This window comes from Zootoca vivipara, chromosome 2 (genome assembly GCF_965207765.1).
Source record: "Zootoca vivipara chromosome 2, rZooViv2.hap1.1, whole genome shotgun sequence".
NCBI classification, from domain to species: domain Eukaryota; kingdom Metazoa; phylum Chordata; class Lepidosauria; order Squamata; family Lacertidae; genus Zootoca; species Zootoca vivipara.
Window position 1 is genome coordinate 5,346,437 of NC_142584.1, and position 22,804 is coordinate 5,369,240.

Consider the following 22,804-nt stretch of genomic DNA (forward strand, 5'->3'; position numbering starts at 1 on the left):
TCATTTTGTGTGATTTATTGTGCAATATTTTGTGTTTTTGTCAGGGGGACCACCAGGGGTCAGCGGAGAGCCCAGGAGATCTCAGATGAAGCCAGAGCCCCAGAGTCTAGCATCTGGCAACTTCCTCTGGAAGGTGGTACTGGGGCGCAGCAGGAGGTGAAGACCCTTGGGGATGCTGAGAGGGCTAGGTTTCCAGAGAGAGGGCTGCAGGGGGTGGACCAAGGCACTCTCGAGGGGGAGGCTCCAGAAGATACAGCACTGGTCCCGCAGCTGTAGCGGAGAGGGCGCTCCACCAGTGCCCTCACCCCAACAGAGAAGGGGGGGGAAGAGGAGGGAGCAACAGAGGAGGTTTAGGGTGCCCAGGGGGCTGTGTTGGCGGAAGTCACAACGGGAGGTGCTTCCGGATTCTGAATCAGAATAGTACAGTCATGCTTTTTGATGCTCTGTCTTGTACGGTACATATGTATATAATAAAGGTAAAGGGGCCCCTGACCATCAGGTCCAGTCGTGTCCGACTCTGGGGTTGCGACGCTCATCTCGCTCTATAGGCCAAGGGAGCCGGCGTACAGCTTCTGGGTCATGTGGCCAGCATGACAAAGCTGCTTCTGGAGAACCAGAGCAGCGCATGGAAACGCCGTTTACCTTCCCGCCGGAGCGGTCCCTATTTATCTACTTGCACTTTGATGTGCTTTCGAACTGCTAGGTTGGCAGGAGCTGGGATCGAACAATGGGAGCTCACCCCGTTGCAGGGATTCGAACCGCCGACCTTCTGATCAGCAAGCCCTAGACTCTGTAGTTTAACCCACAGCGCCACCTAAAACCCTGCAAAAACCAAGCATGGGGTTTGGAGCTGCTTATTCGTGAGGAAGCAACCAGCACCATTACAGTTTTGCACAATTTGTCCTGGTTTTATTGCATGTGGGGATGGGCAAGAATCTGTGGAGGGCAATCAAACCCTGGCTCCACTCACTAGGAAACATTATTGACCCAAACTGACTCCTTACCCCTGGTCCAAGGATTGCTGGATCAGAACTAAGAGCCATCTAGCCCAGCATTCTGTTCCCAGTACTGACCAACCTCAACTGTCCTGATTTAAGCAGGACATCCCATTGGGGGGCATGCTCTCGCAAGAGTCACATGACTGATATGGGAGCACAGCCCCGAGAATGAGTGTCCTGATTTTCTTCTGGGGCACGTTGGAGGGTATGCCAGATGCTTCTGAAAAGCTTACTTGAAAGCAACAACAATCCTCTCCTGTTTTCTCTGTCCATGTGATATTTTGAAGAACACAGCCCCACCCCCCAAAAAATCATACCTAGGCTCCCTTGCACCCTTGGCAAGGAGCTGTATCGGTGCCTCCAAAGCCAGGAGGGACCATGGACAAGAAACTCAAAAAGTTTGCTTTTTGTGGCCTTTGTGGGCTCCCAGCCACTCCCAGTCAGAGGCAAGATTTTTCCACCCCCCCTGGGCTTGTGCCTTTGACAGGGGCCAACCCAGGCAACCCCTAGGTTAAGGTTACCAGATGTCCCCATTTGACTGGGACAGTCCACAGATTTACAAATCAGTCCCCATACAAAATCCACTGAAGTTGAAAAGTGTCCCCGGATTCATTGAAAAAAATCTGGTAACCTTACCCTAGGTACACCCCTAAACATGGAGGTTCTACAGTGGTACCTCTGGCTAAGAACTTAATTCGTTCTGGATGTCTGTTCTTAACCTGAAACTATTTTTTAACCTGAAGCACCACTTTCGCTAATGGGGCCTCCTGCTGCTGCCGCACCACCAGAGCACAATTTCTGTTCTCATCCTGAAGCAAAGTTCTTAACCTGAGGTGCTATTTCTGGGTTAGCGGAGTCTGTAACCTGAGATTTACAGTGTTGCCTCGCTTAACGAATGCCCTGCTTAACGAAATTTCTGCTTAACAAAAGGATTTCTCGAGCGGAGGTTGCCTCGCTAGACAAATTCGTTTTATGAAAAATTTGTCTAGCGAATCGCAGTTTCCCATAGGAATGCATTGAAATGCGTTCCTATGGGCAAAAAAAAATCAAAAACAATTGAATGCATTCCTATGGGATTCGCTAGATTAATTTTTTGTTATAAGAAAAGACCTGTGGAAATAATTAAATTAGTCTAGCGAGGCACCACTGTACATAAAGCTGAATTCTACATTCAGCATCTACACATCCCCTTAACTGAAAGTTTTTTTCCCCAGAGGGAAGATGCTAGTCTGCTTCAGCAAAGAGACCATTAAAGATTAACACATCGATTGTGGCATATACTGGTAAGCTTTCATGGAACAGAGTCCACTTCTTCCTGCACCTGATGAAGTGGACTGTGATCCACGAAAGCTCATGCCATAATATGTTTCTTAGTCATTAAGGTACCACAAGCCTCATTTGCGGTTTTGACTGCACTTTGTAGGTCAGGGAGGGGGATCCCGTGGCCCTGCAGGTGCTCCTGGGCTCCCAACTCCCATCAGCGCTCACCAGCCAATTTGGCCAACGGTCAAGGATGATGAGAGCTGCAGTCCACCAGGAACATCTGGAGGGTCACAGGTTCCCCAACCCTGTTGGAGGTGATAAGAATCCCTGGAGAATCTTGACAACTTCCTCTTAGTGGGTCAAATTAAAGATACTGTTGCTTACTTCCAGTGTGTGTTTGTCTTTTTCTTCGGCATATGCAGAAGCCTGGAGGTGATGGAGAGAGAGAGAGACCTCTGCAAACTCCAGACCTCTTGCCTTTCTTGTCTACTGGAGGCATAAATCTCAACCAGAGGTTTCCAGAGGGACGGTAAATATTTGGGGATAGTTGCTATGACCCCTCCAAGACTCGCAAATGCTTATTTGGTTGTCGTCATCAGTTATCATTCCCTTGGGGAGCCTGATAATGCAAAACCGTGTTCACGGTGGATGAAAGAGAAAATAAAAACAACACACGCTCACATAAACATAGAAAACTTTCCCTCCAAATAATAACAATAATGGGGAGAGGGAAGGGAGGGCTTGTTTGAAAAATGAACACGCAGCACAGCCCCTACTTCCTGCGATGAGGAGAGTGAACAGGAAGTCCCTGTTTCCTGCTTGTAGAAAGCAGAGCCCTATCTGACGCCTCCAATCATAAAACAAGCATAGCTTTGATTAAACAAACAAAAAGGGCCACAAAAGTCTCTCCAGCACTCACTTGCTGCCCAGGTCAACACAACTGTTGGGGAAATGAGGGAGGGAGGGAGGGAGGGAGGCTTGTAGTGCTGTTAGGAGAACAGTCCTTCATGTTTGTTTTCTTTGCTGCTGCTTCATCCTACAGCACCCTTCGCCAACCCAGCCCCCTCCAGATGTTTGGGATTACAACTCCCACCAGCAAAATATCTAAGGGTGCAAGGTTGGCAAAGGGTGACTCGCAGCACCAAAACCACCAGGGCAGCCTTGGTGGTCATACAGGCGCTCAACCCCAGATCAGCATGTGAAGATCAAGTGGGTACTATCATTCAATACCCCCCCCTGAAGCTCTGCCATGCTTCCCATCCTATCAGAGTTCCTTCCCTCCTGATCGCTTCCTCCTTGCTTTTCTTTTCTAGCTTCTTAAAGTTTCTCTTTCTCTCCACGCACACACACACACACACACACACACATTCAACGGTTCAACTCCCATCAACCCTGGCCACACTTGCTAAGGCTAATGGGAGCTGTAGTTCAGTAACACCTGGAGGGTCAAAGGTTCCATTTAAAAAACCAACAACAACTATTGATGCAATTTAAAGCACACACACAACTTTTTTTCCTGGTTCCATGCTCTATTGCTAAGTTACATTCCCCCCCCCAAAAAAATGTGCTGACTTGGGACCCTTTCTACGGAAGATTCAAATTCCCAGGGCTTTATGAGCTGCACCCAAGGGGACTAAAAGATTTTGCAGGTGTAATCTCAAAGTCTTTGTCTATGATCTTTGAGAATTCCTGGAGAATAAGTGAGGTCCCTGCAGACTGAAAGCAGGCAAATGTTGACTCCAACTTCAAAAAAGAGAAAAAAGAAGACCCAAGTAACCTACCAACTGGTAAGCTTGATACTGATACCAGGGAAAGTCACTAGAACAGATAGCTGGTTTGTCTGTGAGCAATTAGAAAAGGATGATGTGATTACTAAAACCCAGCATACATTTCTTAACAACATGTCATGCCGGACAAATCTCATTTCTTTTCCTTTTTATAGAGTTACTGTACAAGCTTGGTGGATCAGGGGGATGCTTGTGTATCTTGCTTTCAGAGAGGCTTTTGACAAAATCCCCCATGATATTCTTGTAGACAAACTAGTAAAATGTGGGTTGAACAAGGTAACTGTTAGGTGGATTTGTAACTGCTTTACTGACCGAACCCAAAGAGTACTCATTAATGGTTCCTCGTCATCCTGGAAAAAAGTGACAAGTGGGATGCCGCAGTGTTCTGTCCTGGGCCCGTTGTTGTTCATCATCTTTATAAATAGAGATACTTTATGCCGCTCGAGTCAGGAAGAGAGCAGAGAGAATTGCTGTAGACCGCATCCTGGTCATCACCTGTTTGATTTACTCCCACCTGCACGTCAGTACAGGACTCTGTATACAAAAACGTCTAGGCAGAGGAATAGCTTTTTTCCTTGTGCCATCAAATTGCTGAATCTGTAGTTGTGGGTGAAAGGGAGGTCAGCTGGTGGTATGAGGTTTCCCCCCGCTGTGCTGTTGTATTGTGAGGTGAATAGTTTTTCTTTGCATTGCAATGTAGTCAAAGCAAAATTCCAAGTATGGTTGATACTCGGCCAATAAACTATTCTATTCTATTCTATTCTATTCTATTCTATTCTATGTGACTTGGATGAAGGAATTGAAGGGATACTCATCAAATGTGCAGAATACAGAATTATGGAGTCATAGAATTGTAGAGTTGGAAGGGACCCTGAGGATTCTCTAGTCCAACCCCCTGATGGTACCAAACTGGGAGGGATAGCTAACACTACCGATGACAGAATCCAGATTCAATATGAATATAGCAGATTGGAAAAATGGGTGCAAACAAAATTAATTTCAACAGGGACAAGAAGGAGCAGCAAGGAGAAGAAGCAGCACAAATGTAAGATGGGGATACCTGGCTTACTAGCAGTACATGCCAGTCAATGTAGTCAATTCTGAGCTAGATGGACCAGCAGCCCAATTCAGTACAAGGCTACATTCTGCATGCAAGGCATTTGCTCCACTACTAGAGATCTTGCATGGACACAACATTCTGCATGCTTCAAGCCTACTGGAATCCTGGGATGACTTGTTTTTTTCCTCTTTTGACTGTAATGTGTAGAGTTTTTGTTTGTTTGATTTTTGCTGCTAAGACAGGGTGGGGTACAACAGCCCTCCTGGTACTCTCATTCAATACTTTTATTAATGGCACTTCCCCCTGCTTTTTTTGTACAGAGCTTAGAACAATGTGAGTGCGTATATTTTAAGATTGTGCCAGCAAACTGCAGCCACCTCCTCGTTTGCAAGCGATCATTTGCATAAATTGTCAATGCTATTATTAGCTTGCATTTACTGTATTTTTAATGCTGGCTTTGAGCAGTTGTTGTACAGAAGACTCTTAAGTTATGGGCTTTTCTCAGAAAAATGCTATTACACATGCTAGACAAGCAAGATGGGGTTGTGAGGAGTGGACAAGATTACGAAATGAATGGGGGGAGGAAAGTCTATTGACTAGGAAGGTGTCAACCTAGTAGACCAAAGCCAGTGCAGGGTTGATCAGTTAGTTATTTGCACATGTTTATTTGCACACCTTTCTTCCATCAGCCAACCTGCGGTTCCCAGGAGGCCACCCATTCAGTCACTGACCAGACCCAGATCTGCTTAGCTTCAGCAAGGTGGTGGCTTCATATGGTTTCCCACCATAACCTGGTTCTACTTATGCAGAAGTAGCTCTTAAAGAAAGACTTGAGAAGTGAGAGGGCTCAGTGGCAGGGCACATGCTTTGCCAGGAGAAGGTCCAAAGACCAATCCTTGGCACTTCTAGTTTTAAAAAAACCACTTCTGAGTCTCTCTGGGAGAGGGATAGCCAACAATGTTGTTGAACTACAACTCCCATTATTCCTGATCATTGGCTGTGCTAGCTGGGGATGGTGGGAGTTGTAGCCCCAAAACATCTGGAGGGCCGAGTTTGCCTATGCCTGCTCTAGGGCTTCCTATGGTCAACCTCAGGCTGGAGTCTTCAGCACAGTTTTTACCACTACTGTACACCACTTCAGGCACAGCTCTCACTGCCACACCAGTCAGCCTCAGCTGCCTCCAACACAGTACCAATTCTGCATGTACACAAGAAATGTATACATTTATAAATAGCTCATTGCGCAACACCAAAGTTGAGCTATCAACTTAATATTTTTGGAAAGCAAAAAATGAGTTGAGACACATACCTTCCGTATAGAGAAGCTGAATTTGGACACTTAACCTCCTGGCCTTCTTGTGGTTACAGATGCAGCTGCTTGTCTTTTGAATATAGAATACAGAAGGACTTCATTGTAATTAACAAAAAAAAAAGTCAAGTGCTGTACCAGGAACGTCAACATAGCTGTTTTCTTACTGGCAGAAGATTCGTGACATTCAGAAAAACTATTGAGGTGTTTGCTTTCACTCCCCCAAAGCTCTTATAAAGCTTGGCAAGGGTCTTCCCAAGAATGGTCCATGGAATTAGCTAAGCCTATGGTTGGTTCATGCATTCTGTTGTGTCATCTGATGAAGCTTACGTTCTGAATTCAAGCTCCACACAAGTTTTAGGTGACACAACTGGTTTGTTTGCAAGGCTCTTTACAACCTACTGGCAGATCTCCTAACCCAGGCCTGCAGCAGAATTCCTAGTTCAAAGGATCGAAAGGGAGGGGGAGGCTGCTATATCCTAGAAGGGGACAGCATTAATTCCTTGTGCCAGTCAATAGGTCAGCCAAACCCTATTCATTTGAACCAAAAACCGCCCCAAACCCTGCTGTCCCAGAGAAACTACTTGCTGTTTTCCAGATGGGAAAAACGAATTAGTCTAAGCCAGTGCTTTTTTCTTTAAAAAATGTTTAGGGGTACTCTCATTTTCCTACCCATATTGAAATACTGCCTCTCAATGAGGCCAAACTTAGATTCACAAAATGTTTAGGGGTATGCGTCCCCCTGTGTCCCCCCAGAAAAAAGCACTGGTCTAAGCTATATTTAAGGGGACGCAGGTGGCGCTGTGGTCTAAACCACAGAGCCTTGAACTTGCCGATCAGAAGGTTGGCAGTTTCAATCCCCGCGACAGGGTGAGCTCCTGTTGCTTGGTCCCAGCTCCTGCCAACCTAGCAGTTTGAAAGCACATCAAGTGCAAGTAGATAAATAGGTACTGCTCCAGCGGGAAGGTAAACGGTGTTTCCATGCACTGCTCTGGTTCGCCAGAAGCAGCTTAGTCATGCTGGCCACATGACCCAGAAGCTGTACGCCAGCTCCCTCGGCCAGTAAAGCAAGATGAGCGCCGCAACCCCAGAGTTCTCCGCGACTAGACCTAATGATCAGGGGTACCTGTACCTTTAAGCTATATTTGGAGCAGAAAAAGTGCTAATAACAAGGCAGATGAGTGAGGTGGATGACGGAATGTAATACTTTCAGACTACTGCTTTCAAATTAGGAGGGGGGGCGCGGTCTCCCTGCAAGTAGAAAACTAACGTAGCAAGCTCAGCTAGAGCACCTCTCTCCAAAGTTATAGTTCTTGGTTTTTTGTTTTTAAAAAACATGCAGGGATATTTTCTTATTAATGTGAAGGAGCATTCCAAAATGGTAATCCCTCTCCTGAAGTCTGAAGTGGTACAGTCCACTTGGCCCCCTCAAGATTCTTCCATCTCATTCTGCTATATGCAAAGATGAGGCCAAAGGCTTTAACACTTTTATGTCAATGCAGTTTTATCAATCAATACATATCATATTAGCTACACAATCCTATTATGATTGTATGAAACAAGAGATTCCCATTCTTAGGTTAAACTGGAGATCATGCATGCAAAAAATAAGAGGGACGGAAATGCTAATATCTGTCATCCACTGAAGATCTACCTGTCTGTATTAACTTGATTTTCTGAAAACATATCACTGAAACATCTTATCATGACGCTAAACCAAGGTTCTAATTGCTAGGCAATATTGTGTTTTCTTTGCTGGTATTTTCAAAACTGCTTTGGAAACACTTTACAAAGTCATTAGTGAATCTGATCTTTCTCAGCTCTTTCCACTAGATGTATAGTTACTTCATACTTGGGAAACTGTGGCAACTAATAGCTAAACATCTACGAAGCAACCCTTGGACTCTCTGCCCTCTGCATGAACTCACTCAAAATGTCCACAAATTGGGTCAAGTGGGCTTCCAAATTTGCCCATGCAAAAACTGAACACCATTGTTGTGATCCATGGTACATACTACAGTCAGTGGCTGAAGATGTAGTCCAACCAGCCAGCCTGGGGGAAAGAGGGAACTATCTGGAATTCAGAGTTATTTTCTGAGCTTTAAAAGAAACTAAAACATTATATAATTCTATGATTCATTGGTGGTTTTCAAACAAAGGTTGGGTGGCCATCGATCAATTTATTTTATTTTATTTTTTAATTAAATTTGTCTACTGCCCTTCATCTGAAAATCTCAGGGTGATTCACAGAATCAAAATACAAAGTAAAAACACAAAATGTATAATAAAAACAAGAAAAAACAAAACAGACCCATAACCCCCCCTCCCCAAACACATTTAAAAGGACATAGAATGCTAATCAGCCAAGGGGTTCTTTAGCTGTGATTCTTGCATTGCAGGGGGTTGGACTAGATGACCCTTGGGGTGCCTTCCAATCCCATGATTATGTTTCCAGATCTGGACATTACCCTTCTTTGTTAACATAGCAAAGTTGCACTGCTAAGCAAACAACACACTAAGAGATCAACATACACGCCAACTCAGAAGTAAGCCCCAGGTAAGTGTGTATATAGGTTTACACCCACATCACAAAATAATTTTCTCTTTGAGCTATGCAAATAACCAGCACCTTGGTCAGCAACTAGTTTTGCCTGAGGGCCACTCTGAAAAGGGAGTGGGGTATGGTCTTCCCAAATGCCTTGCTGCCACTGCACATTGTCACAACTCTTTCTGTAGCAGGCAATAGAGAGGGACCTGAGGCAAGGAGGCAGGTTATGGCCAGGGATAACAAAATACTCAGGTTCACGTGAGACTACTTTTCATTTGTTGACTTTAAAATAAGAAGACCCTGTTACTAGTGCATGAATTACAAGCAGGGACCAAGAGGAGGCACTGTTAAGGGAGGAATGGAAACCCTTTGTAGAGTATTCGAAGAAGTGTAAGTCAGATAAATTTACCAGTAGGACCTGAACTGTTAGCAGCAGTAATAAACAATTAGGATACAGTACTAAGCTGAGTGAAAGAGGGTGGCAAAGAATGATATTCAGCAGGACAAGGAGGAATTGTCCAGAACAAGGAGTAGATGGGGGGTGGAGTACAGATGCACCAGATACCGGTAGATGAAGGTAATTAAAATTTGTATGTAGTAAAACTTTGGAAAAATATATTTTTAAAAAACAACAACAACTGACAAGCATTGTCTAGAGACCCATGAAAATATTACTCAAATTTTACTAGCAGAACTCTTCAAAATTAAACAGGAACATCAAATGATACATCCAAAATTATCCATACATTATCTTGTGCACAGACTCAGTATCTTAGAATATATGAAATAATCCAAACAGCCCTATATACAAAGGTCCCCCTCTCTCCACAATCTGCATTCCAGCTTTCATTGCCTTAGACTATTTCCTCTCCCTTCATTTACATCCTCACTCCATGGAGTTTGGGAGATAAAGACTCAAAGGCAATTCCCTTCAAAATAGAGACTTGCAACTTAATACCTTCATCACATGATCTAAGGTTACAACAGTTTTAGAGTAACAGAAAACAATCCACAGATATTCATTAGCCCATTTAAGAGCTTTGCTCTCCTTGGCTATAATTTAGAATTTTTCCGTTTTCAGTGTATTCCTATGGGAAATCGCGTTTCCAATGGCGTTTTTCAACTTACGAATTTTTCGACTTACGAAGGTGCCTTCGGAACGGATTAAATTCGTAACAATTCTTACCTAAAGAAGCTCAGACCATCCCTACCACACACACTCCGGTTCAAGATGGCTCTTGCTCAAGTTGTGCTGCCAGATGTGACCCCCAGGTTCTGCAGAACCCAATTACTGTTTTTCTACACTTACTTTTCAATGAAGAATCACTCTTGCTGAAATCAGAGGGAGTTATGTCTCTGCTTCCATTTTAAACGTCAGATACTGTATTGTGATGCTCCCCACTTCACAAGGTTCTCAAAGGACTCCATTTTTATTCCAAGTAATCAGAGAGGAGGGGGGGGAATTGCTCTATGTCAGTGTTTCCTGCAGGACAGGCTTCTGTCCTAAGCACAGAGCATGGTTGCAATAAATATTTGGCTCTGGGCAGTTTTATCAAGAGGCAAATAAACTGGCAGAAGTTCAGAGAGGAGAAACAGAAACAATCAAGCAGCTGCAGGAGCTGAGATAGGAGAGAAGATTAAAGAGCAGGATACTTCCAAGGGGTAACCACTTCCAGAGGGGCAGCCTTGTTATCCTGTTGCTGTAAAAGTGACCAGGAGTCTTGTGGCACCTTTAAGACTTTAAGACAGATTTATTGTGGCATAAATTGTTTTTGTGGACTGGACTCCACTGGTGCATTAAGTCCAGGGAAGTTTACTACACCATGATAAATCTGGCAGTCTGGAAGGTGTCATGACTCTTCCTTGTTTTTGCTTCAAGGGGGTGCTCCAAAGAACCACGAGTGAGAATGAGTGAGTTTTTACCTAGAAGTCTTGGGAAATTCTGTGCGATCCCTTGGACATGCGACACATTTCTTCACACAAGTTTGGGGCCATGATTGTGAAAACTGTAAATTCAGGTTACAGGTAGATAGCCGTGTTGGTCTGGGTCGAAGTAAAATTAAAAAATTCCTTCAGTAGCACCTTAAAGACCAACTAAGTTTTTATTTTGGTATGAGCTTTCGTGTGCATGCACACTTCTTCAGATACAGTGAAATAGGAGTCCCCAGGCGCTTATGTGGAGAAGGGGTGGGGAGGGGAGGGGGTATCACTCAGAAGGGTCAACCAGAAGACAGAGAAACCAGTAGGAGAACACTTCAATCTCCCAGGACATTCTATACAAGATCTCAAAGTAGCTGTATTACTACAAAAGAATTTCAGAAATAGACTGGAAAGAGAAGTTGCTGAATTACAACTTATCATCAAGCTCAAAACCATGGAGGGACCTGGTTTGAACAGAGACATAGGATTCTTATCTCATTATACATGATAAAGCGATCTTCAGCCATCTCAACCCTTGCTCCCCCCTGCAAGACCAATTGCAGTCGTTTTCAGTCACCAACAGCTATCAGTCAGTCAATCACCCACTTCCACCACCCTTCTGAGTGATACCCCCTCCCCATCCCTTCTCCACATAAGCGCCTGGGGATTCCTATTTCACTGTATCTGAAGAAGTGTGCATGCACACGAAAGCTCATACCAAAATAAAAACTTAGTTGGTCTTTAAGGTGCTACTGAAGGAATTTTTTTACTGTAAATTCAGTTTAACAACAACTCCTCCTCCTCCTCTTCTCCCTTTTTAATCTAATTTATTTTGCATGTTTGCAGTCCGCTTCTCAGCTAGGATCATCACCTGACCAGAAAACAAACCCAACTCAGCTGAGTCCTTGTGCCTATGGCCTAACTGCCAAATTTGTTTGAAAGTCAGAATTTGTAGTTGGTTAAAAACATGTCTAAAAAAACCAGGACACCCTGAAGTTGTTGAGCTTTTCTTTACAAAAATGCCAAAACACCAACATGATTATCCGATTGACTTGCCTAAGATCCAGGATAAAGTGTCACATTTCAGAAATTCCCACCCCCACCCCCACCCCCAGGCATCATTTGAAATCCTGGTAATGTCCAGGAAAATCTGGATGTATGGCAGCCCTACTAAACTGAAAAGAAAACCTCAAAAAATTAACACAGCCTTCACCAACCTGATGCCCTCCGGATGTTTTACAGCATGACCAATGGTCAGGCATGGTGGGAATTGTATTCCAACAATATCTGGAGAACCCACAGGTTTTCCTAGTCAGCAAAACACAGGAAGTACAGTATACAGAAAACAGTAGGGTGATCAAGATATAGCTGAAAGCTATCCACCTGAGACATCTGTTTTAGATACTGTATTTATTGACTTCACCTTTTTCTTTAACTTATGATTTTATGTACATTTGTTTTTAATTGGTTTGTGTCTATTTTACTCCTGCTTTATATATAATTAAATCTGTCGGCCACTTGAAGATATTTCTGAGCAAGATGTTTATAAATCTTCTTAATAAAATAAAATAAAGCAATGCATCAACACAGTGGCATCTCATGTTGCCATCGTTCTTCTCAGTGCAATCATGGAAAGGCTTTAAGGGGGGGCTGTGGCCCTGCAGCTGTAGCCCTCCAGATGTTGAGGGACTCCAATTTCCATCAGCCTCCAGCCAGGTCAGGGATGATAGGAGTTGGAGGACAGAACAACACATATATCGAAAGCACATTCCACACAAATTTAAAGTGCATGGTTTTCCCCAGAGGATTATGGGAGCTGTACTTCGCCAAGGGTGCTGGAAATTGCAGCTCTGAGGCGGGAACTACACTTCCCAAGATTCCTTGGGGTAAAGTCATGCACTTTACATGTATGATGCAGACCTGCCCATAGCCTGCAGTATCTACAGTAAGGTAAAGGTAAATGGACCCCTGACCATTAGGTCCAGTCGTGACCAACTCTGGGGTTGTGGCGCTCATCTCGCGTTACTGGCCGAGGGAGCCGGCGTATAGTTTCCAGGTCATGTGGCCAGCATGACAAAGCCACTTCTGGCGAACCAGAGCAGCACACGGAAACGCTGTTTATCTTCCCGCTGTAGCGGTACCTATTTATCTACTTGCACTTTGACGTGCTTTCAAACTGCTAGGTTGGCAGGAGCTGGGACCGAGCAACGGGAGCTCACCCTGTCGCAGGGATTCAAACCGCTGAACTTCTGATCAGCAAGCCCTAGGCTCTGTGGTCTAACCCACAGCACCACCTGTGTCCCGTAGTATCTGCAGTAGAGCCACACAAACTCACACACCCCTCTTTATCCCCCAGACAGGCAAGCAAGAGACATTATCAGAGTCCCATACCCCCCAACGTTTTCCAGCAGAAAATGGGACGAGTGTCAGCTGGTGGGCTGGCTGGCTTGGGCAGGAGCACGACACCCAAAGACGCCCGGGTCAGCTGGCTGCCTACCCTGCTGCAGCCCCTACCTGACAGCTTCTCATTCTCTTCCCTTCTTGCTTGCTTCCTCCGCTTGCACGGCACCTCAAACCACCACGGCAGCAGCAGTGGCTTTGGCAATGGCAGAGAGGGGCCGGCATGAGTGTCACACACGTCCGCTGTGGTGGGAAGATGCCCCATCTCACCCTACACACAAGGGTTCTCCTTTACAAAGGCTCCTCTGCTAAGCCGGCTCCTCCTCCTCCTCCTATGCTTTGCAGCAGCAGTGCTGAAGCGGGTAAAACATGACATTCCCGGATGAAATCAGAAGCTAGGATGGCTTCTGTAATCCCATGAATGTCTCGGGGAAAATAGGGACACTTGACAGGTATGGAGTACAAGGACACAATCCAGGCAGGCAGCAGCACTCAATGAGGGTGTGAAGAAAGGCTGGTGAGGGTAAGTGGCTGAGGAGGGTGTGTAGCCTAAGGAGAGTGCCCAGGGCCAGATAAAGAGCTCCAGAGGGACACTTGTAGGTTCCCCAACCCTGATCTATTCCTTTGTTATGAGCATACAGACCTGAACAATGAGCTCAGCATTTGCCTCTCAGCTAGCCATTCACTACTACGACAGGTTATATATGAATGGACTCCCCCTGCCCCCCCCTCCGCTGTCTCATGTGTAGCCTTCTGTCTGTGGCTTTCTTTCTCCTGCTAAGGGCTGCTTTCCTCTTAACTGGGCCTCAGATCTCCTCCTTCAAGGACAAAACAAGATCAAGCCAGGGAGCCCACCAGGAAACACGCCACAAAGAAAGAAGTAAACATCCTCCTCCCTTTGTCCAGTTTCCTTTCTAAGATGTCAATCGCCAAAGAATTTGCCAGGACTGCAGGAAAAGCTGCTCAGGTTCTTGGCCCAGCAAAAACAAAAACACCCAGGCTACAGTTGACGCCTACGGGACACAGGAAGCTGCCATTATAGTGTCTTCACCAAGTGGCAGAGGCTCTCCAGGGTTTCAGACAAGGGGCAATCCCAGCCCTACCTGGAGATGCCAGAGACTGAACTTGGCTGTTCCTGCATGCAAAGCAGAGAGAATCATAGAATCATGGGACTGTGGAGCTGGCAGGGTCATCTAGTCCAACCCCCTGCAAGCAGCAATCTCAACTACATCATCCATTACAGATGGCCATCCAACATCTGCTTAAGAATCTCCAAGGAAAGAGAGTACACCACCTCTTGAGGGAGTCCATTCCACTGTCAAACAGCTCTTACTGTCAGAAAGTTATTCCTGGTGGTTAGTTGGAATCTCCTTTCTTGTTACTTGAAGCCATTGGTTTGAGTCCTACCCTCCAGAGCAGGAGAAAATGAGCTTGCTCTACCACTGAGCTCTGGCCTTTCCATTAACAGGGAAAGTGATTGGTTGCCACAATGAAGCAATATGAATCATAGAATCATAGAGTTGGAAGAGACCACAAGGGCCATCCAGTCCAACCCCCTGCCAAGCAGGAAACACCATCAAAGCATTCTTGACATATGCCTGTCAAGCCTCTGCTTAAAGACCTCCAAAGAAGGAGACTCCACCACACTCCTTGGTAGCAAATTCCACTGCTGAACAGCTCTTACTGTCAGGAAGTTCTTCCTAATGTTTAGGTGGAATCTTCTTTCTTGTAGTTTGAATCCATTACTCTGTGTCCGCTTCTCTGGAGGAGCAGAAAACAATTTTTCTCCCTCCTCCATATGACATCCTTTTATATATTTGAACATGGCTTTCATATCACCCCTTAACCTTCTCCAGGCTAAACATACCCAGCTCCCTAAGCCGTTCCTCATAAGGCATCGTTTCCAGGCCTTTGACCATTTTGGTTGCCCTCCTCTGGACACGTTCCAGCTTGTCAGTATCCTTCTTGAACTGTGGTGCCCAGAACTGGACACAGTATTCCAGGTGAGGTCTGACCAGAGCAGAATACAGTGGTACTATTACTTCCCTTGATCTGGATGCTATACTCCTATTGATGCAGCCCAGAATTGCATTGGCTTTTTTAGCTGCTGCATCACACTGTTGACTCATATCATTTTTGTGGTCTACCAAGACTCCTAGATCCTTTTCACATGTACTGCTCTCAAGCCAGGTGTCACCCATCCTGTATTTGTGCCTTTCATTTTTTTTTGCCCAAGTGTAGTACTTTACATTTCTCCTTGTTAAAATTCATCTTGTTTGCTTTGGCCCAGTTGTCTATTCTGTTAAGGTCATTTTGAAGTGTGATCCTGTCCTCTGGGGTATTAGCCACCCCTCCCAATTTGGTGTCGTCTGCAAACTTGCTCAGGATGCCCTCAAGCCCATCATCCAAGTCATTGATAAAGATGTTGAATAAGACTGGGCCCAAGACAGAACCCTGTGGCACCCCACTAGTCACTACTCTCTAGGATGAGGAGGAGCCATTGATGAGCACCCTTTGGGTTCGGTCAGAGTGAGCTGAAGAGTGAGCTGTGATTTAGGTCACAGTCCCATGTACAGTTTGATGAGGTTAGCAGTGTGATTCTAGTCAAAGGTCCCCTGCAACTTAAGGTTTACTTGGAAGCAAGTCCTATTGAATGCAATGGGATCCGCTTCTGAGTGAGTTGTGCAGGACTGCACTGCAGAGTGCGGCTTCTGAGAACATATAAATAGGACTGAGCATCAAATAACATTTCTAAAAAAAGTCAAGCTGCAAGAAAACATATTCCATGCAGTAGGACAGGGATAAGGAACCTATGCATGTGGGCGGAGTCCACATGCACCCCTCCAAGTCCCTCTATCTGGCCCTCAGGACTCTCTCAAGACCACACCGTCTTTCCAGCTCCAACTGCTCCTAGCCCTGCCTCGCACCATCGTAGAATGTTTTTGCCTGGTTGGAATGTGTCATTGATCTCCAATAATAATATCCTGCTTGCCTGGACACGTCAGAAAGGGATGTGTGAATGTGTGTAGGAACGACAAAAAGGTAACATTTACCATTGCTGCTCTGCCCACTCCGAGCAGGCGTGCCTCTCCAGACTGGTGTTTTTGCTACAACACGCCACTGATGCAATCACACTGCATTGGCAGAGGATCCGTATTGGACACACTGTTCTGCTTTATTAGTTGCTCAGCGATGCTTTCCCAATGTTGCGGCATTATTGTCACCTAGAGGGACACTCTTGTGCTATAGCACAACAAAAGTGGGGCAGAAAAATAAACTTGGAACATTTGAGATATAAAAGAGAGGCAGGATTTCAGCAGGAAGCTATGGAACATGTGCACAAACAGTATTGAAAGTGGGATCATGAATAACTGCCCTGGTATTATTGTGAGCCCAAATCATAATGACTGCATCAAAAAGGGAGAGGCCCTGAGTGGCTGCATGCACGCAGCAGTAAATTGCAACTTGCTACAAACTCTGCTGCATTCACCCAGTGCTGGGCTTGCACATTTAGGAGGACTGGAATAAATCGGGGGGGGGGGGATTCTCAAGCAACACTTCAGTCAGTTTTAGGAACAAATAAACAAGGTGGCGCTGTGGTTAAACCACTGAGCCTAGGGCTTGCTGATCAGAAGGTCGGCGGTTCGAATCCCTGTGACGGGGTGAGCTCCCGTTGCTTGGTCCCAGCTCCTGCCAACCTAGCAGTTCGAAAGCACGTCAAAGTGCAAGTAGATAAATAGGAACCGCTACAGCGGGAAGGTAAACGGCGTTTCCATGTGCTGCTCTGGGTTGCCAGAAGCGGCTTTGTCATGCTGGCCACATGACCTGGAAGCTATACGCCAGCTCCCTCGGCCAATAATGCGAGATGAGCGCGCAACCCCAGAGTCGGTCACGACTGGGCCTAATGGTCAGGGGTCCCTTTACCTTTACTTTAAACAACAATTTATGTTCACCTAATTCTCATTTCCATCCTAGTACTTTTGAACATTCATGCTGCTGTGATCATTGAGAGTTTTTCAATTGAATATATAATAGATTTTCTATGTTAATCAACAATATTTTATTTTTTAAAAATATATGTAAAATACTCAAATGTTTTTTTAAAAAAACACAAAAAGTGTACACTTTCAAAAGTAAAAGATATAAAGTACTGGATTTCTAAAGTGTTGTTGAATTTTTTATTAACCAACAATATTTGATTTATAAAAAAATTAAAAACCCATTTTTAAACAACATTTTCAAATGTTCAAAAATGGAATTCAAATTCAGAGCCCCCTCTGTTCTTCCCTGTTATTGATGTTAAGCTCACCGGTCAGTAGTTCCCTGGGTCTTCTCCCCCCGACTTTTTGAAGATGGGGACAACATTTGCCCGCCTTCATTCTGCGGGGGCCTAACCTGTGTGTCTATTCTCATACAACTCACAAAATGCCAAGTCCAGAGCAGAACTGGCTAAATTGGCCAGTGCAGATCCAACTTTATTGTTCTCATCAAACCATGCTTCCTCTCTCGCTCTCATAAATGTAAATATGTGTGGCTTTCCTCTCTTTTTTTTTACACAGTCATGCTTCTAAGCAACCTAAGAATTCATTCCACTCATGAAACTCATTGTGCTTCCTCAGTCTCCCTACTTTGCTGCTTTTGCCTCAGTCTGAAACCCTTGAACCAAACATCACACCCTGAACCCAATGCATGCCAATTGCAACAAATAACTATGAGAAGCTCTTGAAGGAAGCTGGTAACAAAAGTGAGCAAACAGCACATCACTGAGGAAAAAGTGATCTGCTCTGGATCTATGAGGGGGCAGTTGTACACCCAGTTTCTTGTGAGTAAGCCTCCTTGAACTCAATGGACAGATTGCAACCCTAGCTGGACTTACTGCCAGTGGCGTAGCATAGGTTGCTAGTGCCTGGGGTGGGGCAAGTATTGCGGCCCCCCAATACTAGGCAGCTGGGATGGGAACGTGTGCCAGGGGCAGGTGTGGAGCCCATGCGGAGGGTAAACGGAGCCTGCCTCCAACAGGTTCCTCACCCGCTGCCTCCATCCACCTGCCTGAAGCTCTCTTCTGAAAGTTCCCTTCTCTGTTATCATCCCCTTTAAAATTCTAGATAGGATTGCACCTTGTCTCCAGAAGGATATCCTCATTGCAACAGCGTTCCAGCTCATACTCAGGATGGGCAGGAAGAGAAGGCCAGGAGGAAAACAACAACACATTGCCTGTGCAGGCTGGGGTACCGCTGAAAGAGGGTTAAATCACAAAAGACACTGGCTCACTAAAGCAGAGGTGGAGAGCATATGGTCCTCCAGCTGTTGTTGGATTTCAACTCCCATCAGTCCCAGCCAGCGGGGCAATGGGCAATGATTATGGGAGTTGTAGTCCAGCAACATCTGGAGGGCCACAGGTTTGCCAGACTCACCCTAAAGGAGTGGACCCTTTCACATGCAACTCTTTCTTTTCAGTCAGGTAGAATGGGCAATGCATTCAGTGCTTCAAGGAATGGTTACAAAACCGATCATTTAGCTCTATTTCCATGCTTCCCAATACAGGTAAGTAGCATTCTGTGTAACTCAGAACTCTGCCAATTCACCACAACAGACAATGCTGACTAGAAAAGCCAGCTGAACAAACAGCTAATACAGCTTAGATAGTTCTGTGCCTTGCCCATTTTATCCATTCTGGGGGCTGAAATTGCTGCTGACTTGTTTTAAGAATGTACATAATCCAGAGTTTGGCTGCAGAGGCATGCTTCAGAAGGCAGCTATGGCATCACCAGGCCTGTCACAGGAGCCAGGCCACAGAGTTCTTTCTCTCCCACCACGTTCAAGGGGCAGCATAGTGTTGTCAGGCCATGCTTACCAGCTAGTAGTTTCCACCACCAACCCTTCGAGTGCATCTGTCTGCCCGAATGTGAGAAAGTAGGAAGTCACAAGACAAGACGCACAGTAAACATCAAGAGCAGCCAGCTACCCCCAAGGCTGCCTGTTCCCATTTTCTTCTCTTAGGCAAATAAAGCAACCTGTGTGAGCGACAACGACTCACCCCTGTGAAGTCCATGCATCCAGGGAGCTTTCAGTAAAATCCTCGAAGGCAACGTCTCATCATTCGAACTTCTCTGCCCCCCTTTCTTTCTCTCTCTCTCTTCCTTTTTAAGAAGGAGGCAGTTTTCTTAAACCACAAGATTTACCGAGGTTCACAGAGAATGAGAGAGAAAGAGGCAGAGAGAGGGGCAGGCAGGCAGAAGGGGAGGGGCTGGGGAAAAGAAAGGCCCAGCGGCCGTATAGAATGACAATGGAAGGAAATGCTTTATCAGACTTAGAAAGACCAGCCAGCCAACTCTACCCTGGGAACAAGGGGCGGAGAGAGAGAGAGAGAGAGAGAGAGAGAGAGAGAGAGAGAGAGAGAGAGAGAGAGAGAGAGAGAGAGAGAGAGAGAGAGAGAGAGAGAGAGAGAGAGAGAGAGAGAGAGAGAGATCCTGCAGAAGAGAAAAAAGTTAGCCAATCTGCTGCTTTGGTCCCCTCCCTTGGCAGCAGATGTCCTTTCAAAAGCACCATGTCACACACAAGGCAGAGAACATCTGCAACAATCCACTCCACTTTCTAAAAAAATTAATGTGACAATAATAAAATAAGGTATAGTTTCTTTAAAAACCATGACGTGGGGAATGAGAAAGAGAGCATTAGAATCTGAACGGCATTTTTCAGACACACCCTCCTCCTCTCTCTCTCTCTCTCCTCATCTCCATTCCATCCTTCCAAGATTTTGTGAGTCAAATGTTAGCAATGAGTTACCGTAATGTTACCAATGTGGTACGTAGAATCCGAGAGAGTTTATAGTTAATAATAAAACACATACACATATGTTGAAGGAGAGAGAAAAAAGGATCCCCAAGTGGCACAACCCATCAAGACATACCCCTCCCCAGTCCAAAGTAAAGAACTTGTGCAAATGACAAGTTTGTGGTCCAGGCAGGTCCCCGCCACCAAAATGTACTTCAGAATGTATCTCAAAGCGATTTTGTCAACAGCTTCTCTGTCCCTGGGTGACTCTTCTGAATTTAGGTGCAGAGTATAAATGATTATTTTGTGTGTCTGTGTATTTGTGGGGTGTTTTGTATTCTTTCTAGTGGCATAATGTATGTTTTGTTTTAAATGTGCTTTCACTTGGAGATCTTTGGATAACAAGTGCCAAGTTATTATTAGTAATAATAATAAATAATAATAACAATAATCAGTGCTATTTTTCTAGGGGGGAAATGGTGTCAGAACTCAGCATGAACCCTTGCTCTCTTATAATGGCAATGGCGTCCACCTGAGAGGGGCCAGAACAGAGTTCCTGTGACTTCCAGTTGAAATAATAATATCTTAACTAAGCCTGGCTGTGAAGTGGCATTTTCACAACTGTGTTGTTCACACACATCTTTTAAGATTGGTAGAGGACAACACTCTTCACATCCTACATTCTTACAGAATAAAGTTTAGTAAAAACACAGAGGCAGAGCTGCCAAGTTTTCCCTTTTCTCGCGAGGAAGCCTATTCAGCATAAGGGAAAATCCCTTTAAAAAAGGGATAACTTGGCAGCTATGCACAGAGGTGATATTATGGAATTCTTTTTGCCTCTACAAAAACAAACTACTGTTGTGTTCTTTGGCTTCTCTACACATAACAGACTTGAACTGCTTCAGCCAATCTCATTTCCCAGATAATTCTGGGAGCCGCTGTTTTGTGAGACATCAATAACAGAGAATTTTCAGCACCCACCCTCGCGAAAATACAATTCCCCAGGATTTTTGTAAAGAGATTTGAGGACATGTCTAGGAAGTGACTGAAGAAGATCTGATACTACTCTCTCTGCTACAGCGACCAACCCCAAAGGGCTTCCTAATTTATGTGTCTATGGGTTGGTATTTCTTATCACTGAGCCTAGTACACAGCCACTTAAAGCACATTCAATGCCCATTGAAAGCACACGGTGGCTTCCCCCAAATAATCCTGGGAACTATAGTTTGTTAAGGCTGGTGGCATTTGTATCTCTGTGAGGGGCAAGTTATAGTTTCTGGGATTCACGTGCTTTAAATGCGCACTGAGTGTGTCATATGTATGGTGCAGATGTGACCATTGAAGAAGCCATCTCCAGCCTGGAGCCCTGCAGCAATGGCTGGACCTCAGCTCCCATCAGCCTTGGCAAATATGGCCAGTGGCCAGGGAAGGTATGAGTTGTATCCCAACTAGATCTGGAGGCACCAGGTTGGGGAAGCCTCTGTTAGAACAACATAATTTTTTTTTCATATAAATTTTATTCAATTTTCCAATTTAACAAATTAAAATAAAAAAAACATTCTTTTATACAAAACATCTTATGTTTTCCTCTTATATCTTGCTCTGCCGAGCTGTGACTTCCCCCCCCTCCCTTCATGCGGGTATCTTGTTAACTCCGGTTTTTGCAGTTCCTTTTTGACTTTTTTAGTTAATTCGTAGGATTTATTTCAATCCTGCAAGTGTTTTTAAAGATCTACAGTTTTTCTCTGTTAGAACGACATAATTTGGGGCTCTAGGATGGATTCAGTTAGAAATGTCATACACAAATAGTTTAATGGAATTGTCAGCAGTGGTATCTGGAAACACAGCAACGACGACAGTTTACCATGTACAATCTCTGCAGCCAGACAAGATTGGCAGATCTCATCATGCAATGCAAACATTTGGTCCTTTTGCACATTTGTTTCCGAATATTTGAGCTAGAATACGTGTATTACTGGATTTAATTGATGAGGAAAACATGATGTTACTGCCTTCTGAATAACAAAAATAAATTCCAGTTTAAGCCAGAATATAGCTGGCATTATATTCACTTATATGACATCTGTTAGTGGAACTATCTAGACCAGATGGCTGCCTTGTCTCTAGGATTATACTTACTGAAATCAGCACCAGCTACAAATAATCAGAAAAAGTATATGATGTGTATGTGTGTGAGAGGGAGGGAGAGGGAGATAAAGGTTTTAAAGTAAGGATGGAGAAACTGGGTCTCCCAGATGTTGTTGGATTCCAACTCCCACCAGCCCAAGCCAGCATGGCTAATGGTCAGCAGGTGATCCCAGCATGTTCAGACTCTGCGACGTCTACACTGGCTTGGTCATGTCCACAGGATGGAAGATGACAGGACCCCAAAGGACATGTTCTCCCACCCCCTTTTTTCTTTTTTGAATATTTATTGAATTTTATAACAAATAATGATACAAATATATTGCAGAGGGCCACAGTGCCTGGAGACAGGCAGTCAGGTTGTGCATCCATAGCAGTGACCAGAGGATGAGTACAGAGAAGAAAGGCCATGGTGCATCTGCAGCAGCAAAACTGGATGCCTTCATCCACATCAGCTGCACTAAAATATGCTTCTCCTGTATTGGTCTCAACAGCTTGGCTTCACCCCCAATGGCACACTCCTCCATAGTCTCCTGAGACAAATGGATGGCAACAAAGGTGAGCATCAAGCAACATCTAAATGTCTGGAGGTTCCCCAAT

General features: G+C 44.9%; 1 protein-coding gene across 4 annotated transcripts in view; it reads right to left on the minus strand.

Annotated features, from left to right (window-relative positions):
• Positions 1–19,753, minus strand: part of HDAC7 (histone deacetylase 7) — a 195,104-nt gene extending 175,351 nt beyond the window's left edge. For 2 of the 4 annotated variants that reach the window (XM_088661224.1, XM_088661220.1), the window contains exon 1: positions 19,323–19,753. In XM_088661224.1, coding sequence (XP_088517350.1) covers positions 19,323–19,341 — 19 coding nt within the window. In that variant the 5' untranslated portion in view covers positions 19,342–19,753. Of the gene's footprint in view, positions 1–6,417; positions 6,491–19,322 lie in introns of all 4 variants that reach the window. The other 2 variants (XM_060272132.2, XM_088661222.1) reach the window with 2 other exon arrangements.
• Between the last annotated feature and the right edge of the window lie 3,051 nt (positions 19,754–22,804).